Source organism: Fukomys damarensis, unplaced genomic scaffold (genome assembly GCF_012274545.1).
Source record: "Fukomys damarensis isolate Sample0158 unplaced genomic scaffold, DMR_v1.0_HiC HiC_scaffold_4, whole genome shotgun sequence".
Taxonomy (NCBI): Eukaryota; Metazoa; Chordata; class Mammalia; order Rodentia; family Bathyergidae; genus Fukomys; species Fukomys damarensis.
Genome location: NW_022900916.1, coordinates 66,649,831 through 66,677,371, shown reverse-complemented (window position 1 = coordinate 66,677,371; position 27,541 = coordinate 66,649,831). Strand labels below are relative to the sequence as shown.

Genomic DNA, 27,541 nt, shown 5'->3' with positions numbered 1-27,541 from the left:
TCTTGTTTTGTTTTGGTTTGGTTTGGTTCTTTGAGACAGGGTCTTACTATGTAGTTGAGACTGACCTGGAACTCACTATGTAGCCCAGGCTGGTCTTGAACTCACAGCGATCCTTCTGCCTCAGCTTCCCGAGTGCTGGGATTACAGGTGTGCACCACCACACCCGGCTAGTTCTTGTTTTTAAAATAAGATACAAGCAAAACATGACAAATGGTAGGATGCAAATATATTTAAAAGAATATAAAGGAGTAATTTTAGAGTAACTTTGGACCCTAGAGATCACGGGGTAATTTTAGATGCTGAAAATGAAACAATTAGTGGTAAAGACAGCAGTTAGTTGGTCACTAGCAGATTGTATTTTTGTGTAATAAACCTCAACCACTTATTTCTGTGTCTAAAATGAATTAGAGTTGAATTCATGGAATGCAGATAAAAATTTTAAAATCCTGTATAACTTTGTCATCGATATACAATAACAACTTCCCATATCATTTATAATTGAAAGTGTATACTCACATCTATACTTATCAGGAACTTTAAAATGATACTTGTTAGTAACAGCATATCTCTTCTTTGAAATAAAATTTCTCCAAGATACTGTCAGTTTCTTGTTAATTGATTGCTTTTTTTATTGTTTTTAAAGAAAATGAGAATGAGTGGTTATTTATTAATGTTTACTTTTAATGGCACAATCATCTTATAGCTTTGTTGGTTTTTTTTCAATGTTTATTGGTACATTTAAAACAACATTACAGTTACATTTATCATTGGGATCTTGTACCTTTACATGATGTATCTAACTTCTTATTTTTTCCCCATAGCCCTGACGCCCTTCACCCCCTTCACCCTTCCCTATTTACAAAGACTTGGTTTCCATTTTTTCATTTGTTCACATTTCCCTAATTTCCTTTCCCCTCCCCTTCCCACTTCCCCTTTATCCATTTTCTTCCTGTAGCTTTGTTTTTTAATTTTCCTTTTTAATAGTAGTTATAGACTCACTAAGTTAATCTACATTTAAATAAAAGTGATATTCTAATAACAAAATATGAAATAACCAACTGAACACTCCTATTTTATGTAACTAAATTTGGCTCTTTTTGTAGATATAGAGATTAATTATTTGAATAAAATTCTAGGACAGACAGTTTACATGAGAGCTTGTTCAAATACTGCAGCTTTTCTTAAAGTGCATTCCTTTGAATGTGAAAAGGTTAGTGTCTTGCATTTGGAAGCTCACTTTGGAATTGTTGCATGCACATGATCCAGGAAACAAGACAGAACCTCACCTCTAGTTTGTTGTGTCAAAAATACTATTATGAAGATGCTCCTGGTTTACTGAAGATCCTACATGGCCCAGTGATATGCCATATTGCTAATTGGTTTCTTATTTTATAATTTGAGAAATCTTGCTATGATCTTTTATGTAAGTCTTACAGCCTTCCCATGGGTATAGTCCCGAGGGTTTAGGGGCCACTTCTTCTCTATTCAACTGGGGTCTAAATTTCTAGCTTTTCTGTTTTCTCTTCTCCAAAATGGGACTTCATTCTTTCATTCTTTTCTTTTATCTTTCTTCCTCCCTTTCTTCCTTCTTTCATTCTTTCTTTTTTGTTTTTTGACAGGTCTGCTTTACAGCTTACAAATTATTTTCCTCAGTCATGTGAAATTTATGTGAAAATTTAAAATTGTATTATAGAAAATCAAATCATGATTTATGCAAATGTGTTGGCATCCTGTTTATTTGCTTACAAGGGAAATTCTTTTGGTCATGGGAATCTGTGTTTCATCTTTTTCTTTGGTTACTTGTCTAAGTTTCTACCACTGATGATGCCACTGGTTAATACAGTGTTGCATTATTCTTGTCTACCTGTCTGACATGTTTTTATGCTTCCTTTTTTAGAAAAATTCTTGTGGCACACTCTTTTCTGCCAGTGTATAGTATTTCATTTCTTGAGGGAAGTCTGACAGCTATACCTATCAGTTTGAAATTTTAGAATGACCCAAAATATGAAAAGGCAAGGCAAATTGATTGAGATATAAACCATTCTGAGGAGATAAATTTAGAATGGTTGATATTGGAGAAATGTTGGATTAAGAAGTAAATTTTAAAAAAATTTTTTAGATTCTGATCAAGTAATTGGAAAAACTTTACTTCGAATTACTGTTTTCTGATGTAAGGGCAACTTGATTTCCTTAACTACAAGTATTTGTAGTAATAACAGTAGTAATAATTAAGGTTACCCTACTCCTTAATATGAAGTAAGCTGTATGCTGCTCATCGTGCATAAGTAACTGTTGGGTATTAACTAGCATCATTCTCAATTTGCAGAAGAGGCTCAGACATAAAGAATAAATTTAAGTCATTTCCTCAATACCATATAAAAGAAAGGGTTCTAATTTAAGCCTACATGACTCAGAAGCCTGTGTTCTTACCCCCTTGGATATCCTTCAACTCTGGTATCCATCTTTCAGATGACTAACAATTGATAACATGACAGGTACCTTAAAGGCAAACTATATGGAGCTGTTGTACCAGGAACTCAAAGATAGAAGCCTGAGGAACAATGGTGAAGAGAGATTAAGAGGAAGCGGGGAGAGACAAATGTTCGTATCGTTTTAATTTATAGATAGTAGGATTTAATTTGTAAAGAAGCATTGAATTATATAATTATTTGAATAAGGATGTATACATACTTTATATTTTTATTTACATAGACAGGTACGTATATTTGTCTAAAATAATTGATAGTTATAATCTAGCATACAGGTAATATTAGAATGACATTAAAACTTTTATATATAGATACGAGTAAGAGTTTTAAAATACAAGTTGTTCTGTTGTCATTAAGATGGTGTGTTTGTGGGCCAGGGATTTAGCTCAGTGGTTCTGCTGCTTGCCTCACAAGTGCAAGGTCTAACTTTCGATCCTCTCAAAAAAAAAGATGGCGCATTTGTGCTGATTTGCCAGTTCATTTGTTCATTGGGTATTTATTGAATGTCTGCTGTGAACCAAACATGGTGTCAAGCACTGGAGATTGGTCTAACGACAAATAAGGCACAATTCCTGCTTTAGAGATTTTATCACCTAATATGTGAGACAATCAATTAAAGAATTATAAGAATGAATAACCACACAGTATTGTGCCGACAGTGGACTGTTTTTAGAGATCACACCCAGCTTACTGTAAGAAAAAGGGAGGCTTTTGAAAAATGTCTTGAATGCAGAATCATGATTCTTAGAATTTCTGTTGGTTGAGTAGCCATGAGTACATCATTTGAAATACCAGGAGAGCTTTTTAAACAATGGCAATGCCATTGTTAAATCTCCTAGTGATTTTTTACTGAATTTGTAGGGAGGCCACACACCAGTATTTTTGAAAAGCAATCTATTTATTCTAATGTGCTTCCACCTGTTCTTTTCAGACATTATTCCTAAAATGGTGCTTGCTTACAAGAATAGTTTTTGATGTCTCTGAAAGAAGTTATTACTGGAGAAGGGGAGGTTTGGAATAAATATAATTATTCAAAATGAAGCATACTTAAAATATAAAAGTACATCCTTCTTTGTTGATTATACAACTTTCCTCAATAAGGTGAATTACTCTAGATTTGTAAAGAAAGCATTACAATGTCTCATATTCCATATAAAATAAGTGTACAGAATGGTTCCAATTGGCTTAACACTTAAGTCTTGCATAGAAATATTAATGCTAGTATAAGGTATACATGATAGAATACTTGGTCATTAACAGAAAATTACCTAGATTTGAGAGATAAGAATGTTAAATGCCTGAAGTGTTTTCATGGGTTAGTGACTCAAAGAGAGCAAGTGAATTACAGTTAGAGGGGAGATCTATAGATGAGAATGATTGAGTGGAGGATTACAAATCATCAGTGAATATGGGATTTTAATTGATCTTGTTTTGTTATAAGATGGACCACACATTGTTTCATGTTTTGAAATATCCCTTGAAGAGAAAGAGTTTGTCATTTTTCTATTTTTCAAAATAGAAGGTTTAGGGCCGGGGATTTATTTAGCTCAGTGGTGCCACCTGCCACTTGCCTTGCAAGCGCAAGGTCCTGAGTTCAATCCCCAGTACCAAACCAAACAAAAAAACAACAAAAAAGTAGGTTTAGAGTTCAACTGATTACATGTAAATCATTGTTCAACCTAGTGTACAGGAAACTCAAATGAGATTTTCCATGTACTATCTAAAATATTTAGATATATTAAGCTGCAAGATATTTTTAGTATCTAGTTCCTTTTTATTTCATTTAGCTTGATTGTTATTGTTGAGAAAACTATGATCTAAACTGAATAAGTCAATTTTCTCAAGTAAAATCACTAATTAAGGGTAGGATGGAACTATATTTAAGGCTTTTGATACCTAGATAAATGCCATTTCCACAATAACACTCTGTGACCCTTTATTTTTCAGAATTGTGCTGTTCTTGCAATTTGAATTTTCTAATGTAGTTTTTTCTTTTTATATTGTACTTTGTCTCCTAAAGGTCAAGTAACCTGGTTTGGTTACGAAAGTCCTCGTAGCTTCTGGGACTATATCAGAGTGGCTTGCCGGAAAGTTTCACAGAATTGTATCTGCAGCATTGAAAATATGGAAAATGTCAGTTCATCTAGAGCTAAGGTAAGACATTGGTAGTATGCAGTGTGTATAATCTAATTGTGAATAATTTTGACCTAAATAGAAAATCTTGGAACTTTGCAGTTAAATAATGTTTATTTTCTTTCCTTTGTTGAGATTAAGCACCTGACTAAATTTAACATCTCTTAGAGGCTTGTTTCTTTTACCTTTTTTTCCCCCATGTAGTTTTGTTAGAATGCTCTTGAGTCTGTACTGGTGCATCTTGAACTACAGGAGGGTATGGAAATACTACAAATTTCATTTTAGGAAGCACAAAATATTTTGTTTTAATTTATTGAATCATCTAAGCCAGTGGCTCTCAATGTCCTATAGAAAATTGGTAGTGCCCATAGCCCTTTCTATAATGGTTTTTCATCTCAAAACTATTTTTATATAATACTATGTTACTTTGCCTTTTTACTGTTGTAATTTACAATGCTGATACATAAGCAGTATGAGTAAAACTGCTGTTTCCTTAGCACAAATTGAGCAGTAGTATCAAACTATGCCATGGTAGTTGAGTCTTTCCCTACTATACACTAAGTATACAAAAGTCACTTTCACTTAGAATGCCTATAATGGTGCAGTGAACATTGACTTTATTAAACTTCAACTTCTTAGTTTACCTCTTCATAATATTCTACGTGGCAAAATGGAAAACATGCATAAAACATTTTGACAGCATATTTTTTTACTCATTAAGTTTATTGGTACATTTTAGGTATACAACATGGTGACATTCATCATTGGGAATTTGTACCTTTACATGATAGTGCCTGGTTCTTATTTTTTCCCCATTCCCCTGCCCTCCCTTCAACTCCTCTACCCCACCCTATTATACTTTGTTTCCATTTTTTCATTTTCTCATATTTATTCCTTTCTTCTACCCCTCCCACTTTCCCTTCCCCTTTAGACCTTTTCTTCCTATCTATTATAAATTTTGATCCTTATTTACACTTTCAGTGTCCCACACCAGAAAAACTATTCTATATTTACACGTGTCTTATTTATTTCACTTAAGAGTATGGCCTCAGTGTGCATCCATTTAGCTATAAATGTCTCTAGCTTCTCACTCTGTGTGGCTGAGTAGCACACTATTTTATTTTTAAAAACACAAATCTTCTTTATCTAGTCTCCAGTTGATGGGCCATTGGACAATGGATAGCATATTGAAATTTGTATTTGCCTCAAGAAAGGTATTGGTGTGATTGTCGGAATTGTACACTGAACTAGATGCTTTTTTTCATGTAGCACTAGTTTTATTAGAAAGAAACTTAAAAATTATAATTTGTTAAGCTTAAGCATTTAGCAGTCATTTTCCTGGAAAAAAAAGAGAAAGAAATAAGCTTTCTTCTTGAAAAGTCACTTGAGGAAACAGGTGACAACATTTATTGCCAAAATTAAAGCTTTTAATATACAAACTAGACTTTTGGAAAATTTATTCTTAACACTTCCAGCTTGATACTTGAAGAATCTTGACAAGAGATTTTCCTGATAACATTGATTTCATATTAATAAGTATATTTTAATTATTTAATAAAATTATTAACATTTGTTAGAACTGTGTAGACTATATTTCCCAAATGAGCAGTTCATGGTATTACAAAGTCATGCATGGGTAAAAGATTAATTTAAAGTGCAAGATAGACTGATGGATTTAATGCAACACAGTATTAAAAGTTCATTGATTTGATTACATATCCCATTTTGCACTTTTAAGAAACTATCTTTTACTGAGTTTTGGTGTAGAATTAAAAAGAATATCCACAAGTATCTGCTATTGAAAGGCTCCCATTCCAGCTCTCTGTGTGAGACAAGATTTTCTTCATATATTTCAACTAAAACTACATATTATAACTAATGGAATGCAAAAGCAGATATCTTGTTCCCTTTTATTATGCCAAACACTAAGGATATTTGAAAAAATGTAAAATATAGATATGTTTCTCACTGTTTGTTTAAAAAATAGTCATTTTATTAAAATATTAAATGTTAACATGTAATGGCTTATTTCATAAATTGTCCAACTTTAAAAATTTTTCTAGGCTTACAGTAAATATTAATAGCTATAACCTATATAGAAGGTCTTTTAAGACCTCAATAATTTTATTAGATTATAAAAATAGTTTGAGCTAAACCATATCAATTTTAGCTTAGAAATTTTATTTATGCTATTAGGTTGCTATAAGTAGAAAATAAAGAGTGGAAATAGATATTTACAGTTTGAAGATCAAGATACAATTTAGTTCATGATGTTAGAATTATAGAATTATAATTGTATCTTGTATGAGTTTGCCTATTTTCCCTTGATGTTCCTTACAATTTAAGAATATCTTGGTTTCTTTAGGTTAATATTAAAAGACTACTTGAGGTGCACCACGTGCATTTCTTCAACAGAGGAAAGCATTTGTTTATAGAACTAGTGTGTCCCCAATATTTAGAAGATGACCGAGTAGGTAATAAATGTTGGACATGTAGCATTTAGACCTGGGTGGATCAAAGAAATGCAAACCCTACTTGGCAGCTCTTTTGAATGAAGCTCTTGGGACTAGTCCTGGTACAAGATGTTTCCTAGCAAAAGTAATGTTTATTCTTTAAAAAAATTATGTTGAGCATCAAAACCCTATGGAAAAATCATGTTCCAAATCCTGCATTTATACCTTTCTTTGCTCAAGCCTCAAAGAGATTCCAGTTAGTAGAGGAAGAGATCTTTGATTTGCCTGGCTATGTGGAAAGTCTATTCGATCACAAGTGCCATGTATCAGGATTGAACACTCAAACAAATATGTAAGATGGCAGGCTTATTGCACCTAGATCTGAAGTCTCAAAAGACTACTAAAATATGTTGCACATATGTCCTATCTTGACATATGTGAAAAATGTATCAGCTAAAGCACCAATCTTGCTTGATAACTGATATACAATTCTGTACTTGGGACCAAAATAGCTCTTCTAAAAAATATTATATAAGGGGCCAGATTTATTATAATTATACTTTTAGAATTAAGCATATGACAGATTAAATAATGGAAGACATAGATGCACTATTGACTAATTATGGGGTAATGAGCAATTTAGTATAGAAACATTTAAAAATTTAAAAAGAATTTTAGCATTGTGGATAAAACCCAGGGCTTCATGCATGCTAAATAAGAGCTCTGTCACTAAGCTTCACCCTCACACTATTCATTAAATTTAGTAGAGTTGAATTGGAACTGTGTGTGTCCTGGTACCACCATGCCACTATACAGTACTCACGTGGTGTAGAAACTTGTCACTATGGGAGATCTGATACTTAGTCCCCCTAGTTTAGAATGAAATGTACACCATTCCATTTCTTTGCCTGACCTGTAACAAGTTGAGTCTATTTCCCAATATCTAAACGTAGTTTAACAATAGATTAGAATGTTTAAAGTGAAGATTATATCTACAATATTTACATCTCTGGTTATAGTCGCAGTATTTCTTTCTATAATATACAATTATTCGGAGACATAACATTTCTGAGGCATAAACTTACTTAGGTTTCATAGTGGATTCATAACCCTTAGAAAACTGACTTTAAAAAATACCAATTTATTTCACTCTTCTAAATCTTCATTCAATGGAATCTTCCCCATCTATTTTTGTGCTAATTACTTATAATTACATGATTATATCATATGATCACTGGCAAAAACCACTCCTAATTGAACAGTTAACTGAATTTGCATATATTTGCAATTTTTAGTTTTCTGACTGGTTTCAAGTTCAAGAAATCTTTCCTCTTTATTTTTTTTGTCTCAAAGAATAAATCCTGTATTATTCTTGAGTTCTTCCTTCCAGTATACTTTTGTACAGTTTTCACTTTCTTTTCATTTTAAGAGTTCTTGTATCTACATGCAAGTTTCTGAATAGTAGTCATGTGAACCATTCATTTACCCATGCATCATTCAACTCAGTAATTTTTTTGTGTGTGTGCCAGTGATCGAACTTGGTTCCTTGCACTTGCAAGGCAGGCACTGGAACCAATAAGCTAAAACCCTGGCCCACACTCAGGAAATTTTTATTGAGAATCTAAACCAGCTCAAATCTGAACATAATCCTCATTACATATGTCCTAGTCCTACCCTTCCTAGTGTTGTTTTGTTTTTTGTCTTATTGCTTACTTTGTCTCTTGTTTAGTAGCTGGTCTGGCCATGGAGAAAGATTAGCCACTGACAGAGTCAGAGGTAGAGGGGTATTAATCACAGATGCACCAGATTTATCAACTTCTAAAACGTTACAGTAAGCTAGTATTGAGAAGAGACCATTTCAACTGTTGTTTTCTATTATTGACTTACAAATAATTTTCTCCTCTTTTATCCACTTGATATTTCCTATATCTAATTCTTTTTGTGTTGTTATGAAAACTGGAAAATGAAAAGCTTAAACATTCAGTTTCCCAGGCAGAAACTACAGAGATTCTGATTCTGCCCATTTATTTTTTCCATATAAAATACTAGTTTCAGCTGACTCTTCCTAATGCATTTTTATCATCATATCACCTTTCTCTCATTGCGACCAGTAGCTCCCATATGTAGTAGCTAAAAGCAAGTTAATTATCACCTTCTGTTTTGTCCATTTCTTCAGTAAGTATATATCGAGTGCCTACTACATAACTGTTACAGCTGTTTACTGGATATTGTGGCAGGCAAAAAAGATAACAAAGAACAAATGTTATGTACATTACACTGTAATAATACAACAAACAGATTTACGCACACAAATGATATAATCTCAGAAGCTATGGAAAGAAACCAAAGAAGAGCTTAAAAAATAATAGGAGTGGTGGTAGGGGGCACACTTTTCTTAGGGTGGTTAGAGAAGGCCTCTCTGAGAAAATGACATTTGATTCAAAACTTGAATTAAGGAAAGGAAAGTACCATTCAATTATTGAGCAGAGTAAATGAGATAAAGAATAAATGATATGGTCATGATTAGGAGTTTGGAAGTTATTCTTAGTGAAATAGGATGCTATTTGAGAGGTTCTTTTTTCCTATTTAGAACAGTAGAGTAATAAGATTTACATTTTTAGAAGGTTCACTCAGTCCCATATAGAACATACACAAAGGAAGGGCTGGGATCAAAGGATCTAGTGGGAAGAGTATAATTGGAGTCTAAAACAGAGATGCTCTTTGAGGTAAGGAAATAATGGTTTTGCTTCTAGTGACAACAAAGTAGCTTGTATCAGAGGAACTGTTCTGTACAAATGATTGTAAAAGTTGAATAAAATGTACAAAGGCGCCAATTAAGGCATAAAAGAACAACCCAGGCATGAGAACTTGAGTAGCCACTGCCCTGAAAGAAAGATTACATGAGCTGAACCTCACGTTCATGTTGGCGTTACTCAAAGTTCTGTACATTCACATCATAGGCATAGAGGTTAAGCACAAAATGATGGAGGTTGGTGTTGGTTGTTTATTTCTGTGGGCTTTAGAAATGTAAGTTGAAACATGGAATTGACAATGAAATCAGGGTTTAGAAATTGTGCATGCAGTTTCAACAAAGTTGAAACCAGCAGGTAAAATATAAAACAGCTAATTAAAGATTTTGTAGTCTTATTCTGGAGTGATAAAGGTCAAGAGTACAAGGACAAACAGTGTGGAGGGGTGCTGCCTACAACCCCAGCTTTCCCTGGAGGTTCCAGAAAGGTTTCACTTGAGGTAAAGGGAGAATTTTAGAAGATCACCCCTAAAAAGGCCTGAAAGTGTGCCCTAAATGTTGTGAGGCAATTTTCTAGTACTCTGTATACCTGCCAGAATAAAATTAATTTATTCTGGTGAGAGATAGCATCAGAATCCTACCACTTTTTATAAACAGTGTCCCATTATTTATTACAAACTCATCAGGTATATCCAGGCAGATCAAATGACTGAAACCAAAAAAAAAGGTGGGGCAATTGATACAGACTTATGAGTTTTAAAGATTATAGACTTTTAAGTAATTAAAATAACTTTAAAATAAAAATAAATATGAATACTACTAGAAAAGTGGATTCTTTTAAAAAAGAGCTAACTGTAAGAGTTACATTCTTACCAAACAGAGGACTTATTGCCGGCTGCCTGGAAAGCGCAAGGAACCAAATTCGATCTCTGGTACCAAAAAAAAAAAAACAACATAGATAACTTATACAAAAATTGACCAGTTCATTTCAATGAATTTTAGAAGGTTGGAATCATGTAAAGTATATTCTGTAACCACAGTGAAGTTAGGCTAGAATTAAGAAAAATAAGTAGAAAATGATTTTATGAGTGAAATTGGGAAGAACAACTAAGTAACTTATGAATGAAAAAGGAAATCATAATCAAAGTGGAAATATATTTGGAAAGTAAGGGTAATAAAATACAGCATATAATAAGTTATACTTAGAGGAAAACATACTTTTGTGTATTTTTATAAAATAGTAAAGACTGGAAATCAGTGTTCAAAGCTTTCATCTCTAAAAGCTGTTAAGAAAAGTAGTAAGCTGCAAATGGAAGGAAAGAAATAATGAAGAGCAAAATTTTAATAAAATTTAAATATATACTAGAAGAAAATCTAAAAATTAAAAATAGATTTTTTTAAAAAAAGAGCGGTACAATTGATAAACTATCAAGACTATTTGACATAAAAGATGATATAAATTATCAATATCAAGTATAATAAGTGAGACCAATATACCCAATAAACATTAAAAATCCTAAAAGTGAATATTATTAACTTCATACTGATAAATTTGAAAATTAGATGAATAAATTCTTCAAAAATGTTACTTACCAAAATTCACATAAAAAGGAAATCTGTATATCCTGATATCTACTAATAATATTGCATCTATAACTAATAACCTTCCCCTTGTTAGCTCATTTTTTTAGTTGTCTTTGTCATACAGATTTTAAAGAAAATTTTTGTATTTTATGGATGAGAGTCTCTTGTTAAATACATTTATAATTCAAATAACTTTAGCCACACTATATTTGCCTTTTCACTCTTGAAATGATAATAATTCATCCTCTAAACTAGGAAAGTAGAATATATGGGTATTAATGCAGTTAAGTCAGGGTTGTGAGAAAATGAGGTTCCTTTTTCAAGTTGTATTTTTTTCTTCATAAAGTACAGGTAATATTGTAACCTAATACACAATTTTTGGTATGATTAACTATCTTAATGTACATAGTACTCTTAAAACAGGATATGGCACATATTAATTATATTCTTATGAAGTAATAACTAGTTTTAGCATTGTTTTCAAAAACTTTTATTGATTAATCTTTACCAATCAGTAGTCTAAAGTCTTTAATGTAGTTCCAGCTTTTCTGCTTCTTGACTCCAACAACCTTTATTTTTCTTATGTTCTAGTAAAAGTCCTTTGGCTGAAAAGAAATTGAAAGTGGCACATTTTATTAGTAGAGAATTTCACACATGTCAAGGACAGGAAACTAAGTGCAGCTAGTTCTGTGTGGATTAAAATTAAATTAGGAAGCAGGAATTTCCCACATTTCTTATCAACAACAGCATAATCTCCTGTGCTTAATTTTCTGAAGGTTGCAACTTTTCCTGCTTCTGTATTGGTGACATTGTGGCCTTTTGATGAGTTTCTGTGTTTTTAGAGGAAATTTCAAGAGAGTCTTGAGACTGATGGCCAGCTAGAGGCTTGCCTCTTCCTTCCTCTGTTCCAGTCAGCCATGGCTTATTTTAAGTTCTCGGACGCTTACTCAAAAGGAACAATGGACTGAGCACAGGGAAAGATGAGAGGCAGTGATGAGCTTGGTAGGCAAACTGACTGACTGTAACTATGTCTGTATGACTCACTTTCTTTTCCACAGTACTGCTGCTTTTAACCTGTTTTTATCATTGCCTAGATTAAGTCCGTTTTGACCTTGTGTTGCCAGCAGTTTGGCAAATTCAGTAGACTTGTAGACATTTTCATGCGTTATTCTCCCTTACTGGTACTCGGCTATCATACATATTGATTGGTATCACCTTTATTACAAACTACCATTGCAGGATTCCGACTTGAGATCTATTCAATCTTCATGATTTTTTCTGGGAATTTGTGACAGGGTGGGTGAAAATGAAAATTACTGATTATTAAAAGTATCTCTACAAATATGATCTTTCATTCTAAATAGTCTGTAAGAAGTACTTAGGAGTGCTTTAAAAAGATTGATCTATCTCAACTTTTGAGAGATATTAAAACTTTTCAGTACAATGAAATTATAAGTAAAAAATATTTGTTTCTTGCTCAAATATATTACCCTCTGAGTTTTTATTCTACTGTATTTTGTTTTTTGGTGCTGAGGATTGAACCCATGCTAGGCAAGTGTTCTTACCCCTTTGCTACATGCACAAACTGTGTTGGGGTTTTGTTTGTTTGTTTGTTTTTAGTGTAAATATTTGGTAATAGTTTTTAGAATTCTCTGGGGTCTCCAGATTCAGAAGCTCATGATTTGGGTACACAATTAATCATGCAATTTGCAGTTCACTGTTAGTTATATAAAAGCTTCTTCTGGAAGGATAGGAAATTCTCTTAAGTTGTGTTAGAGGGATGTCCCTCATGTTTTATAAGGAGATTTATTTTTCATTAAATGCTTACTTTAGGGTTGAAGTAGAGTCTTATGATTATAGTATATGATTCAAAACAAGTCTCTAAGTAACTCAGTATTAATATTTTGCCCTGTTGGAGGATAGAAAGTTAATTTGATATATTGTACCTTACACCTTCTGGAAAACAATACATAATCTATATATTCAAAATTTGCTACTTTTATTGACTTAAATATTTTTGTAAGTCTTTATTAAATGTATATTTTGAATTAGTTGGTATTTATGAGTTAAAGTGCTTATATTTTCAGTGGCATAGTAGTCAAAAATATTTTAAATTTTTTCATATTTCATTCTCTCTTCTTTTTAGGGTAGAGCCTGGATCAGAGTAGCACTCATGGAGAAACATTTATCTGAATACATCTCTACAGCTCTGAGAGACTTCAAAACAACCAGGTTTATGAGTCTTTAGTTTTCTAATAATTTACTTGAATCACCTAAAGAATTAGAAATCAGAATAAAGCTATTTAGTTTTTAAAGCCTTCAATTATTTTGTTTCCTTTTTTTTTTTTACTACTCAGATAAGTCTGTGTCTTTTCAGGAAAATGTAATTTGTCAGCTAAACATATATTTACCTAGGTTATTGTAAAATATATATGTTATACATGGAATATCCTTTTTCTGAATCATTTCTAATTCTCATTCTCTCAACAGTTGAAGCTTCATTCTCTCTGTAGACTTTTCCCTGATCAATTTGAAGAATGATCTGTGAAATTCCTATAGATTCTTTTCTCTTTTTATACTGCAACTTTTCCTTATTTCGTTGTTTGTAAAGAATATAATTGAATCATTTCCTTCTTTTGTTTGCGTGCCACTGAGGACTAAACTTAGGGCCTTTGCATTGGGCTACATCCCAGCTCTGAAACAGAGTCTTGTTAAGTTGCCCAGGTTAGAATATATATATATATATATATATATTCATATATTTTCACTCATATATGTATAATTGCTTAATGATTGCTTGACTGTGTTTTTAAGGTAGCCTATAACAATGATTTTTAAAATATTATATAAACTTAAGGTGTGTTATACTGGGGCTACGTGAAAAATAGAACCTTACTAATTTTTTATGATGGTAGAAAAAAAGGTACATTCAGGACAACGGTTATTCCTGTTTAGCTCTGTTTTGCTGATCTATATTTGTTGTTGACGAAACCATTTTTCTCCCTATCAAAAGTCTTTATGCATGAAAATATTTAATAATTTCATTACCTTAGACATGTACTGTCTAATGACACCAACAACAAGCTAACTGTATAAGTTGTAATTACTTAGAACTACATAAAGTTTCAAATATAGTTCTTGCTGTGTCACATTTCAGGTGCTTAGTAGCTGCATGTGGTTATTAAGTGGCACAGAGAATATTTTCTTCATCACAGAAAGTTGTACTGGACATTTGATGCTTATAAATTACCATACTTATTTCTACCTTATTATTCTGAAAACTAAGGCTAGTGACAACTGTAAACTAGTTTTGATAGAGGAAACATGAACTCATATTTCTGGAATCTTAATTTTCATGTCCTGATACATTTTTAACATCCTGGATTTTGAGAAAACCTGGGCAGAGTTATTACAGCTAACTAGCTGGTACAAATTACAGTATCTTTAATTAGATGCCTCTATCTTGCAGGAAATAAAATGACAAACTTTTGATTTGAGACATACAAAGAAAAATAATCATGATTATAAATTTGATCAGGATAGAAAAACTTTTTAACAAACAATTTGCATACATCATATATGTATATATATATATATAAATTGCATTATTTTCTAGCAGTATGATGCTGAGGGTATTGCTAAAGATGTATACATTTCTGCATTTATTAATTTTAGTGAATGAATTTATGAAAAATAAATATTGAAAAGTTTTAAAAATAAAGATAGAGCATAATTATGGACTGTAGTAGGTGAAACCTGAAAATTTTAAATTAATGAAATCAAAACTAAATTTATACAATAAGCATCTTTTCTAAATTTAAATTAAAGTGTTAATAGTCTTTCTAAGTTATTAGCATTTTTTCTTAGTTTAAATGATTGAGTGGGGTAGAAGAATTCTGAAATAGATTGTTTTTAGATTAAGTAGTTTAAATATTTAAAGCAAAATGTTTGTTGCTTTGTTCATAGGTGATAGTCATGCTTTTTAATAAAAAGGAAGTCTATGAAGTAAAAATATTCTTGTAATAATACATAAATATACTCTAAACAGAAATGTGTCTTAGAATGTATATTCAGATACATATCCACACACCTACACATACATTTATATGAATAAAAATGTTTACATGTGAGTATAATGGGTTTATAATTCCCAAGAAATGAAATAGGGAGTTATTTCAGAATTCTCATCTTAGAAATAAAACTGTTAAAAAATAAGGAAGATTTTCCTTTTACTATTTACTTTTTCTGAAATATAACCAAAGAAACTTTCAGTTATAAATCTGAGTGCAAATTTCTATGCAGACAGAGATATTTGGAAGATTAAATTTGTGAAATATAAGCAAAGTATTGGAAAGTATAGTTGTACGTTACCTTTTATATGAATGCTTCCTGAGACAAGTGCTTCTAAAGGGATGAGAAATTGTCTCTAATCCTTTAGGAACCTTGAGAGTATCTGAGTCAACTGGATTTCTTCTTGTTCTGTCTGACTTCACAGACAAAAAGTAATGATATCCTTTAAAATACTGTTACAAGTATTTATGCCAGTACAGGAGGAGGAGCTACATAGGCTAAGGCAGGCAACTTTGAAGACACAAAGCAGTGAAAGTCTAAGGAGAAGTATGGATGGAAGAATAGTGGAGAGCAGAAATGCAAGTTTTCTTAGAGTGCATGAATAGCGGCAAGTATTAAAGAGATTAATGTGATCTTTTTGCTAAGGTGGAAAATGTCTTAAATAGCAACTGGAAAAATAGTTACCTTGAAGAGTTTCACGGTTGAGAAACTGGATATTATTGGGAAGTAGATTACTGGAGTTGAGAAGTAGGAATAGTGAAGATTAAAATCTAAATTTAAAAAAACAAGTAGAGAATTTCTATGGTCTGTTCCTGGGAAGATCTGCAAATGACAATAAAGTAAGAATAGAGTTAATTTGCTCAAAGTTTTAATTTCTCTCCACCCACAAACTGAAAAATAAATAGAATTAGAAAAGTTATACTAAAAATTTACAAATGTGATATTAGAAACAATATTGAAAATATTCTGGTAAGAATTTGAAGTAATAGATAAGGAAAAGATAAAGATAAAATAATCTATAGAATCTCATATATTAGTTTGCAGTTACAATACAGAATTAATTTATAATGACAGTTCTATTCTGAAGAAATGTTAACTTTCACATTATTTCAAAACAAAGGAAGGAGTAAAGTATGAAATACAATTTTGTAAATTACTGAGCTGTCACAGAAAGATAATATGAGTTGGTGAACACTTTTCTCAATTTTAGAAAAGAAGGTAGAGTAGTAAGTAATAAGTTACCCAAAACTTTAAAGAGCCAAGAAAGAGTTTTAAAATATGGATATACTTAAAGGTGTTACATTAATGCAATCATCTTATATCCAAGGGTTCACTTTCCACACTTTCAGTTACCTACCATCTGAAAATACTGACTGAAAAATTCTGGAAGTCAACAGTAATAACTTTTGTTAGTAATCTTTTGTTAATAATTGTTCTATTTTATTATTAATTTCTTACTCTGTCTAATTTATAGATTAAACTTTAATACTTGCTCCTTGGCTTACCATGGGGGTTATAGCCCAATAAACCTGTGGTGACTTGAAAATATTATAAGTCAAAAATGCATTTAATATGCCTAACCTACTAGACATTGTAACTTAGCCTAGCTTACCTTAACATTCTTAGAACACTTAGGTTATAAGTGACAAAATTACTTCATTTGGGAAAAAAATCACTAACACGAAGTGTTTTATAGTAATAATTATATGATTGCATGGCTGCAGCTCACTGCTGCTGCCCAGCATTACACAAGAGTATTGTACTGAATGTGCCCAGCCCAGGAATTCAAAATGTGATGTTCAGTGTCTACCAAATGCATATTGCTTTCTTAGCATCCTTACATACCAAAATATCAGAAGTTTGACCAACATTCTTAGGAGGCCTGCCTAAGTAAAGTTTGCTATTACCTAGTTTCAGATATCTACTGAGGATCTTGGAACATATTTTCCATGAATAAGGGAAGGATACTATATTAAGATAAAAAAATAAACATTACTAAAGGTTGCTCTTTTGTAGTCTGCTATCTCACAGCCTATTCAAAAACCTCAAATGGATTGAATATAAATGTAAGATGCTTAGAAGACAACATCTATGTAAATTTTTGTTTTGATTGGGAAGTGGTTTCTTATGATAGCAAATATACAAAGAATAAAAGAAAAATAAACTGGACATAAATAAAATTAAAAACATTGTGCTTCAAAGGACACCAACAAGAAAATAAACACATGACTCATAGAATGAGAAAATTTGGGGGAACCATATATCTGATAAAGAACTTGTATCTAGAATGTATCTAGAATAAAGAACCTTTGCAAATAATAAAAAGACTATTTAAAATGTGCAATAATCTAAATAAGCATTTATCCAAGGAAGGTTTACAAATGACTGATAAGCACCAAAATAAATCCTAGTATCATAAGCCATTAAGAAAATATAAATCAAAACCGCAATAAAATGTTTCATATCAAGTAAGATGACCATACTCAAAAGATAACAAATATTGATAAGAATTTGGAAAAATTGGATCCCTAAAACACTGCCAGTGGAAAAATAAAATGCTGTAGCTACTTTGAAAAGCAATTTGTGAGTTCCTCTAAAAGCTAAGTGTGGACTTACCATATGACCCAGTGTATAACTCTTAGTTATAGATATGTATGTGTCTCTTTGTGTATATATCTATCTCCAAGAAAAGTGAAAACATATTTGCAAAAATTATGCTGGGCATGGTGGCCTACACCTGTTGTCCTAGCACTCCAAAGGCTGAGGCAGGAATATTTCTTTGAGTCTGAAGCCAGCCTGGGCTACATAGTGAGTTCAGCCAGCCTGAAGTACATGGCAAGACCCTGTCTCAAAGAAACAAACAAAAGTATACACATATACTTATAGCAGCATCATTCAAAATAGCCCCAAAGTGGGAGCAATCCAAATGTCTTGATGAATGAGTATCGTATATACATCTAATGGAATATTATTCATCCCTAAATGAATGGAGTACTGTTACATGTTTAAACATGGATGAATCTTGAAAACATGCCAAGTCAAAGAAAGCAGTCACAAAAGACAGAATAGAATTCTACTTATTCTGCATTATGAAATATCCAGAATAGAGAAATTCAGAGAGACATAAATAAAGTTAATGGTTCTGTAGACTGGGGCTGGGAGAGTGGTTAGAGGGAAATGAGGAGTGATGCTTATGGGTACATGGTTTCCTTCTGACATATGTTAAAACTGAGGTGACAAAAGCCCAACTGTGTATGTGGTAGGTGCCACTGAATTGCTCTTTAAGTGCAGTTTAAATTGATCATTTGTATGGTGTTTGCACTAAGCTGCTTAAATATGTTAAGGCTTTTTCAAGTGACATGTGGATTCATAAAAAATAAAACAGTTTTTTTTGTTTTTGTTTTTTGATACTGGGGATCTAACTCAGGTCCTTGTGTTTGTGAGGCAGGCAGTAGCACCACTGAACTAACTCTCTGGCCCTGATAAAACAGGTGTTAAAGCTGTGGATAGAGAAATGAATTCCACTATTGTACAAAGAAAACATAAAAATCTCAGCAGATTATCTCTAGGATAGTTTACTTTTAAATATTTATTGTCTTCTTATCTTTGTTTTTTGTTTTCTGGTACCAGGGTTCAAACTCAAGACCTTGCACTTGCAAGGCAGGTGAGATGCCACTGAGCTAAATCTCCAGCCCTAATTGTCTTCTTGTCAAGAAGAGTGTTTGGCTCACTAAATATTTGAATGTTCTTTTAATAAGCTTCATTTCAAAACTTGTTTTAAAATTTGCACCCAAGCAGTAATTCCACATATACTTAGAAACAAGAAAAAGCTTCAGGATGTATTTGGCACTTTCTACATTAAAAACAAGAATAGTCTTCCAGCTTTTCCATATAGATATGGCATCTAAGAGTATTAAGTATTCTAACTGCCCTTTTAAAGTTGCTCTTTATCACTTCTTGGCCTTTTGGCTAAGACCAAGTGTAATAAAATTGCTATTTAGAGAGAACAGGGAATTGCCGTTAAGTTATTAGTACAAGACTTCCTTTAATATTTTGTCCTCTATTGTTTAGATCAGCTTTACTCTGTCATCACTTTCTGCCTGTGGCCCAATGGTAATTTTCTGTCACCTTTCTAGGAACACCCTAATGCTTGCTGGAAATGAAGTTCTCTTTTAAAGTGAAACTATCACCCAAATAACAAAATGTAGTTAATTGCTTTCTATAATTTCTGTTAGTGATCTTTATAGTACAGTTTTCTTGAGGAAATACAAAAGAGCATTAGGGCTGTCTTACTGTCTTCCCAGAAGACTTTCACAATTTTTAAATGATGAAAACATTTTATGAAATGATATGGTTTTGTATTCTAGCATTATCTTCTCATTTAACATATTTGTTTAAATGTCAAATAAAATTGTATATATTCATCATGTACAACATACTGTTTTGAAATATGCAAACATTGTAGAAAGGCTAATAGAGCTAGCACATGTAGTACCTCCCACATTGGTTTTTATGGTGAGAACACTTGATCTTGGCAGTTATCAAGAATACAATATATTAACTGTGGCCACCCTCTTGTACAGTTGATGTCTTAAACTTACTTGTATCTAACTGAAATTTTATATTTGTTTACCCTTCCTGCTCCCCAGCTCCTGGTAATCACCTTTCTACTCTCTACTTCTATGAGTTCGATATTTTTAGATTCCACATGTAAATGAAGGCAGGGCACTATTTTCAGAATTAGATATCAAGATTATGGAATGCTTATGTCATATTGAGGGTATAAGCAAAAATAGATCCTGAAGCTTTTGGGCTAATACCTTTTACTTTTGGCAAGTACAGTAAGTATTCATATGTAGAAGACAAATGATAGCACAAATGGAAGAGGCAAGATGTTTCCTATCACCTTTGTTGTCTTCCAAAAAGAGTTTCAATTGTCCAAAATGATGAATTCCCATTTAACAGCTATTCTGAGACAAATGTATCAAAAGATTTCTTTGTTTACATTGGATACTTGACTTTAAATTTCATTTTAAAATACTACTTATAATTATTTACTTTATACAGAAAATTTAAAGAATACAAAAAATCTGGGGTGGGGTAATCATCCCTACTACTGAAAATAAAATTAGCCATTTAAAAAGCTGAAATATTTTCTTTCAGTCTTTTCAATGAACACATTCTTAGAATAATGATTACATTATTCTGTTTCCTTTACTATACATCCTGCTTTTAAATTTCATTTCACATTATAATAGTAATCATTCTCTAGCATAGCACTTTCATAAACATTTTACTGGGCATACAATATGGGCCATAATATACTTCCTTTTCCAGTTGCTTGTTTGACTGTGTGGTTCCTCGCTGTGACAAATAAGCTCAATATGTGTGAAATAATCTGTTCAGATTTTTTTGCCTCTGTACAGTCATAGCCTCCCATGGATCTCAGGAATGGTATTGTAATGTTAAATGGTATAAGTGCTTTAAAGTTTTTGACACAAACTTTCAAACTGTTGTCTAAAATGATACTATTATTTTTTATTTCTACCAAAAGTTTGAGAATATTTATTTTACTACACCCAAAAATGTGTAAGCTTTCATGATATTATAAAGGTTCTATGTAACTTTCCCAGTTGTTTAAAAATCACAACAGAAAATGAATATTTTAATGTGCATTATCCAATAAATATTGTTTCATTAGATTATTCATACTTTCTTACATACATGTTTATCAAGTATTTAATATTAGTTAAATGAGTCATAAATTTTTCTTGAGAAGTCCATTATAATTTATACATAGGACTAAGCATAACATGTCCATGATAGAAGGAGACTTATACTGTCTCACTCTGTGTCAAATATACCAGGGTTTGATCAGTTGCATGAATAAACTAGTAAATTTTGTTCTTCTTTAAGCCTCATATTTTCTCATATATAAAATAACAATGATGCCAATTTCATGGGATTCTAGGCATTAAATTTGATAATTCATTAAATTAGAAAGTCTTAGCCAGTGCTCGCTTCGGCAGCACATATACTAAAATTGGAATGATACAGAGAAGATCAGCATGACCCCTTGCAAGAATGCAATTTCTTGAAGCATTCCATATAAGAGAAAGTATTACCAGTTTCTTACACAAACTAAACACTTAATACTAAGTTTATTACAAATATAAAATCAAAGCAGCATGGTGCAGTGAAATAATTTTGTAATGTTGCATGTTCAAATTTTAAGTTACTAAATTTTTAAAATAAATAACTTTATAATGTATAAAATGAAAACCCACAATGATTTTCAGATTAAAGTTCATAAACATCAACTAGCATAAGTAATACCTACCAGTCCTTCCTGGTTTCCTAGTAGCTCTGCTTTTCCACTTTACTATAATGAAGAAATATATTATACCATTTCCTTTTTCAGAAAATCTCTTGATGGCACCCTTCTATTCTCTTGCCTTATGCTCCAGTTAGAAAAGTGAACCTGTCATGAAGAAATGAGCTTTGCCAGTACCCAATACATGTCTGTTGTGTTCTGTGTTCTCATGATGGCTGTCTCTTGTATCAGAGACCATGTTCTTCTGGATCCTATCCTTATTGTCTTCTCCTTTAGTCATCACCCATCCCTTTCAGCCTCCCTACTGTTGTCCTTCCTACCGATATGGAACATATATACTATCTCTTACCTTAAACAGAAAATATTCTCCATGGATACATATCTTCCACATACGACTGTTACTTTCCCTTTTCTGCTTTATTACTTAACTTTACAAAAGTATTCATATACACTGTTAGCACTTCTTCATTAAGAACTTAAAAATTTTTATTAGTACATGATTATAATACACAATAATTACATTCATTGTAGGGAATTGGTGAATGTACATAATGCACCTCAGTTCTTTTTTCCCTCCACCCCCTATTTTGGCCAGCATCAGATTCATTTATTTATTTTATAAGGTCTTATGAAGTTATTGTACATACAGATTAACAACCAGACTAATAGACCAAAAACATATAAACACATAGATAAATTATAGTACATCAAGGTATACTTTTAGATACATTGTTTATGGCTACATTATAATAATTTTTTTCTCTCACTTTCTTTTCCTGTTATCTTATTTTGCATGTTATTTATATATTAAATTTTTCATATAAGAGAAACCATGTGATACTTAAGCTTCTGTGTCTCATTGTTTCATTTAATCTTATGGTATCAAGGTACATACATTTTCCTAAAAATGGCTTGTTTATCCTTCTTAATGGCTGAGTAGTATTTCATTGTGTATAAATATCACATTTTCTTTATCCATTCTTCTGTTGATGGACATACAGGCTACCTCCAAGATCTAGCTGTTATCAGGTGTGCTGCTATAAACATGGGTATGTTTATATAATTGTTTTATGATGTCTTTAACTCTTCTGGAAGGATATCTGGAAGGTAAATAGCTATATCAAATGTTATTTTATTTTTAGTTTCTTGAGGAATCTCTATATGGATTTCCATAGTGACTATACCAGTCTACACTCCCACCAACAGTGAAGATTTCCTTTTCCCCATAGCCTCACCAGCATTTGTTATTGGTTGATTTATGATGATAGCCATTTATTCTGGCATGAAATGGAATCTCAGTGTTGTTTTAATTTGCATTTCTTGAATCCCAGTAATGTTGAACATTTCTCTATATATTTATTGGCCACTTTTCACCAGAGAAGTGTTTATTCATGTTAAATGCCCATCATTTAAAGACCCTTTTAAATTGGGTCTTTAAATTTGAGTGGATCTAATATTTTTGAATTCTTTATATTCTAGATAAATATTAGTTCTTTGAGGAGTAGCTCGTAAAATTTTTTTCCCATTTTGTAAGTTTTCTCTCCACACTGTTGGTGGTTCTTTTGTGTGTAGAAGCTTTTTAATTTGATGTGATCCCATCTGTTGATTCTTGATATTATTTCTTGTGAAATCAGGATTCTGTTCAGAAAGTCTTCCCCTACACCTGTCTTCAAGTGTTTCACCTATTTTGTCTTCTAGTAGAATAAGTGTTTCATTTCTGTTGTTTACGAATTTGATTCATTTTTATTTTAGTTTAGTGCACAGTGAATTATAAGAGTCTAGGTTCAATCTTCAACATGTGGAAAGCCGGTTTTCCACCATTTATTAAAGAGGTTATCTTTTTTTCCAGCAGAAGGATTTGGCCCTTTTGTCAAAGATTAGTTAGTTAGTTATTTTGTTTGTTTTGTCTTGTTTTGTTTTGAGACAGGCTCTGGTCTGAATTCTCACTGATCCTTGTACCTCAACCTTCTGAATGCTGGCATAGGCATGTGCTACCAAGCCTGTACCTTTTGTCAAAGATAAGGTAGCTGAATGTTCCTGGAGTTGCTTCTACATCCTCTGTTCTGTTCTACTGATACACAAGTTTGTTGTTTGCCCATACCATGCTATTTTGAATCTCTGTAGCATTGTACTATAACATGCACTATGGTATTGTGATGCCCTTGGCCTTTTCCTTAGTTCCCAGAATTGCTTTTGCTATTGAAGGTCTCTTCTGGCCTCCTATGAATTTTAGGATTGCTTTCTCTAGTTCTGTAAGGAATGCTCTTCGTATTTTAAATGAGATTGCATTAACTCTGTAGAATAGTTTCAGAAGGATGACTATTTTTTACTATATTGTTTTTGTCATTCGGAATAGGGGATATCTTTCCATTTTCTGATGTCCTCTTTGATCTCCTCTTTCAGAGTACTATAGTCTTCAATCTATAGGTCTTTCACTTCCTTTGTTAGACTGATTCCTAAGTATTTTATTTTTCTTGGTGTTATTGTGAAAGGTATTGTTTCCTTAATTTCTCTCTCGGTAAGTTTGTGATCAGTGTAGAGGAGTGCTGTTGATTTTGACTTTGTATCCTGATATGCTACTGAACTTGGTTATTAATCCTAGGAGTCTTGTGGTGGAGTTTTTGAACTCTTCTATGTAGAGGATCATGTTGTCTGCAAATAAGGATAATTTAATTTCTTTCCCATCCACATCCCTTTTATTTCTGCCTCTTTTCTGACTGCTCTAATGTTTTGAGAACTATATTAAACAGGAGTGGTAATAACAGATATCCATGTCTTATTCTTGATTTAAAAGGAAAGCTTTCAGCCTCTCTTCATTTAGTATGATGTTGGCCATTAGTTTTTCATAAATGGCTTTATCAGGCTGAGATAAAGACCTTCTATTCCTATTTTTTCAGGATTTTATGAATGGATTTTGGATTTTTTTTCAGATCTTTTGTCTATGTCTATTGAGGTGACCAGGTGATTTTTGTCCTTGCTTCTATTTATGTGGTCGAATGCATCCTCAAATTAGGACCAGCTTACATATGAACAACTTGAGTTATGACTGGCCTTTTAGTTGTAATTTAACTTTTAACAAAGTCTTCAGTTACGACTTGAATGATGGCCACTTATGTTTCCGGGTGGTCTCAGTTACAGATTCAATTCTTAAAGAGTACTGGAAAGAACATTACAATATCCTTTCCTATGTGGGGTTAATTGCTAAATCTTGCCTGTGTCTCTTAAGGACACTGAGATTTGCCTATATACAGGAGAGAGACTTTGAAGGCTGTGTGGAGGAGCATAGGCCTTCAATTGACCAACTTGAGTTACAACCATCCGTTGCAAACGAATTGAGTTTGAAAGTCAAGAATCCACTGTATATTACATTTACTGATTTGTGTATGTTGAACCACCCCTGTATCACTGGAATGAATGCTACTTGGTCATGAAGTATGATCTTTTTGATGATATGCTGCATTCTGTTTGCCAGTATCTTATTGAAGTTTTTATATTGATGAATATAAAGATACCATTTAAAGATACTGGTCTGTACTCTTTTTTTGGTTAGGTTATTTTCTGATTTTAGAATTAGAGTAATGCTTGCTTCCAGGAATGACTCTGGGAGTATTGCTTCCTTTTTTACTTCATTAAAGAATTTGAGGGTTATTGGTGTTAGATAGTTTCTAAAGTTATTGTAGAATTCAACAGTGAATCCATTGGTATCTATGCTTTTTTGAGTTGCAGTTTTTTTATTCATCAATTTCACTGGTTGATATTGGATCATTCAGGATTTTTATGTATCGATTTAGCTTTGATAGTTCATATGTGTCTAGGAATTTATCCAAGTTTTTTTTCAAGTCTTGTGAATTTTCCATTTTATTAAAGTACAGCTTCTCAAAGTAGCTATAATAATCTTCTGGCTTTGACATAATCATTGTGATTTTGCCTTTTAAATTTCTAATTGCATGGATTTTGGTTTTTTTCTTAGTGTTTATTTCATGAAGTTGAGTGTGCAGGCATTTGGTGCATTTATGTTTATCATTGTTAACTGTTCCATTGAAATTGTTCCTTAACCCATAAGAAGTGACCTCCTTTAGAGGTGACCTCCTTAGAAGTCTTGACTTGAAATCCAGTTCATCTGAAATTAGAAAAACAACTCCTGCTTTTTTCCTGCTCCTCATTGCATGGAATATTGTTTTCCATCCTTAGATTTTTAATGTGAGGGTTTTTTTTAATTAAATAAGTTTCTTTACGCTGCATATTGTTAGGTTTTTTTTTTTTTTTTTTTTTTTTTTTTTTTTTTTTTTGTACATTGGATCAAACTTGGGTCCTTGCATTTGCGAGGCAGGAGGCAGAACCACTGAGCTAAATCCCTGGCCCTAGGTTTTCTTTCTTGATTCACTCTGCAAATCAGTGTCTTTTGATTGGGAATTTGAGACTATACACATTGTGAGTTATTACTGAGAGGTATTAATTTACTGTCTTAGTTCCTTTTCTCATTGCTGAGACCAAATACTCAACAGCCTAAGTTAAAGAAGGAAAGGCTGCCAGGCATGGTGGCGCATGCCTGTAATCCCAGCACTCAGGAGGCTGAGGCAGGAGGATTGCTGTGAGTCTGATTCCAGTCTGGGCTGCAAAGTGAGTTCCAAGTCAGTCTCAATTGATAGAGAAAACTTTAATAGCAAAAACCTAGGAAATTTCACAGTGTATGATAACTTCTGCCCTTCACTCCACTCCACTCCATTTAGTTCAGAATTAACCAGCACCAGAGGCATCTATTCTCCCTCAAAGGTTTTGTAAATGAAAAGAACCATTGCTAGCTTTGCTGACCAAATATGCTCCCTTCCCCTTTGCTAGTATAGGTAACTAAATAGATCTTAAAGGTAATCTCCCCTAACAAAGAACTGGATCCAGGTTGAATTTCAACTGCCTCATCACCATGTTTTCAATATTAGCAATGTGAACTGTGAAAATGCAATGTAAGCACCTAAATGAGATCAAGGCTGTAAAACCTTATAAAATAAGTTGTAATCCATTACATCTTCTGTCCAGGCATGGCTTACATGCAGTCGACCCTCGTTGATGAGTAAACTTTTGCTATTTTACTTCCATTCTGCTGCCTCTCTGTGTGTTACTTGCCAGTTCCTTCCATAACACAACTACATAGTGAGACCCTCTCTCAAAAAACAAAAGTAATAATAATAAATAAATAAAGGAGGAGAGGTTATTTCAGCTCACAGTTTGTAGAAGTTTCAATCCATAGTTGACTGGTTCCGAGGCAGGGAGGCATGGCAAAGGAGCATCACTGAAGAGAAACAGTCCATGGCAAGCAGGGAAGACATAGCAAAGCACCAAGTAGAAGCAAGTGGAAACACCCACCTTCTTTCCCTTTACATTCCATCCTGATTGCAAGTTTGTTGAGTGGTGCTACCCATACTTAGGGTGGAGCACCCTTAATCATAGCATTACACTCTTAGTCCCAGCGTCCCACACCCTAATCCAGCCACCGGTGAAACTCCCTGTATATGACTGGATGAGGATTTTGGGGACATCTAGATATAAACTGTAATACTGATACTGCATTATTTTCCTTTTACTGATTTCCTTTTTTCCATTTTTGCTTAGTATATACATTATTTTTTATATATTAGCATTATTGACTTTATTATCTTTTTCTAGGATATCCTTGAGAATTTTTTGTAATGCTGGTTTGGTAGTCATAACTTTCTCTCTCTCTCTCTCTCTC

General features: G+C 32.6%; 1 protein-coding gene and 1 pseudogene across 1 annotated transcript in view; both read left to right on the top strand.

Annotated features, from left to right (window-relative positions):
* Positions 1 to 27,541, top strand: part of Rundc3b (RUN domain containing 3B) — a 163,990-nt gene that overhangs the window by 55,603 nt on the left and 80,846 nt on the right. The window contains exons 3-4 of the mRNA XM_010632934.2: positions 4,510 to 4,643; positions 13,555 to 13,640. Of these exons, the coding sequence (XP_010631236.1) occupies positions 4,510 to 4,643; positions 13,555 to 13,640 (220 nt within the window). The remainder of the gene's footprint in view (positions 1 to 4,509; positions 4,644 to 13,554; positions 13,641 to 27,541) is intronic.
* LOC117284236 lies at positions 21,493 to 21,593 on the top strand (annotated as a pseudogene).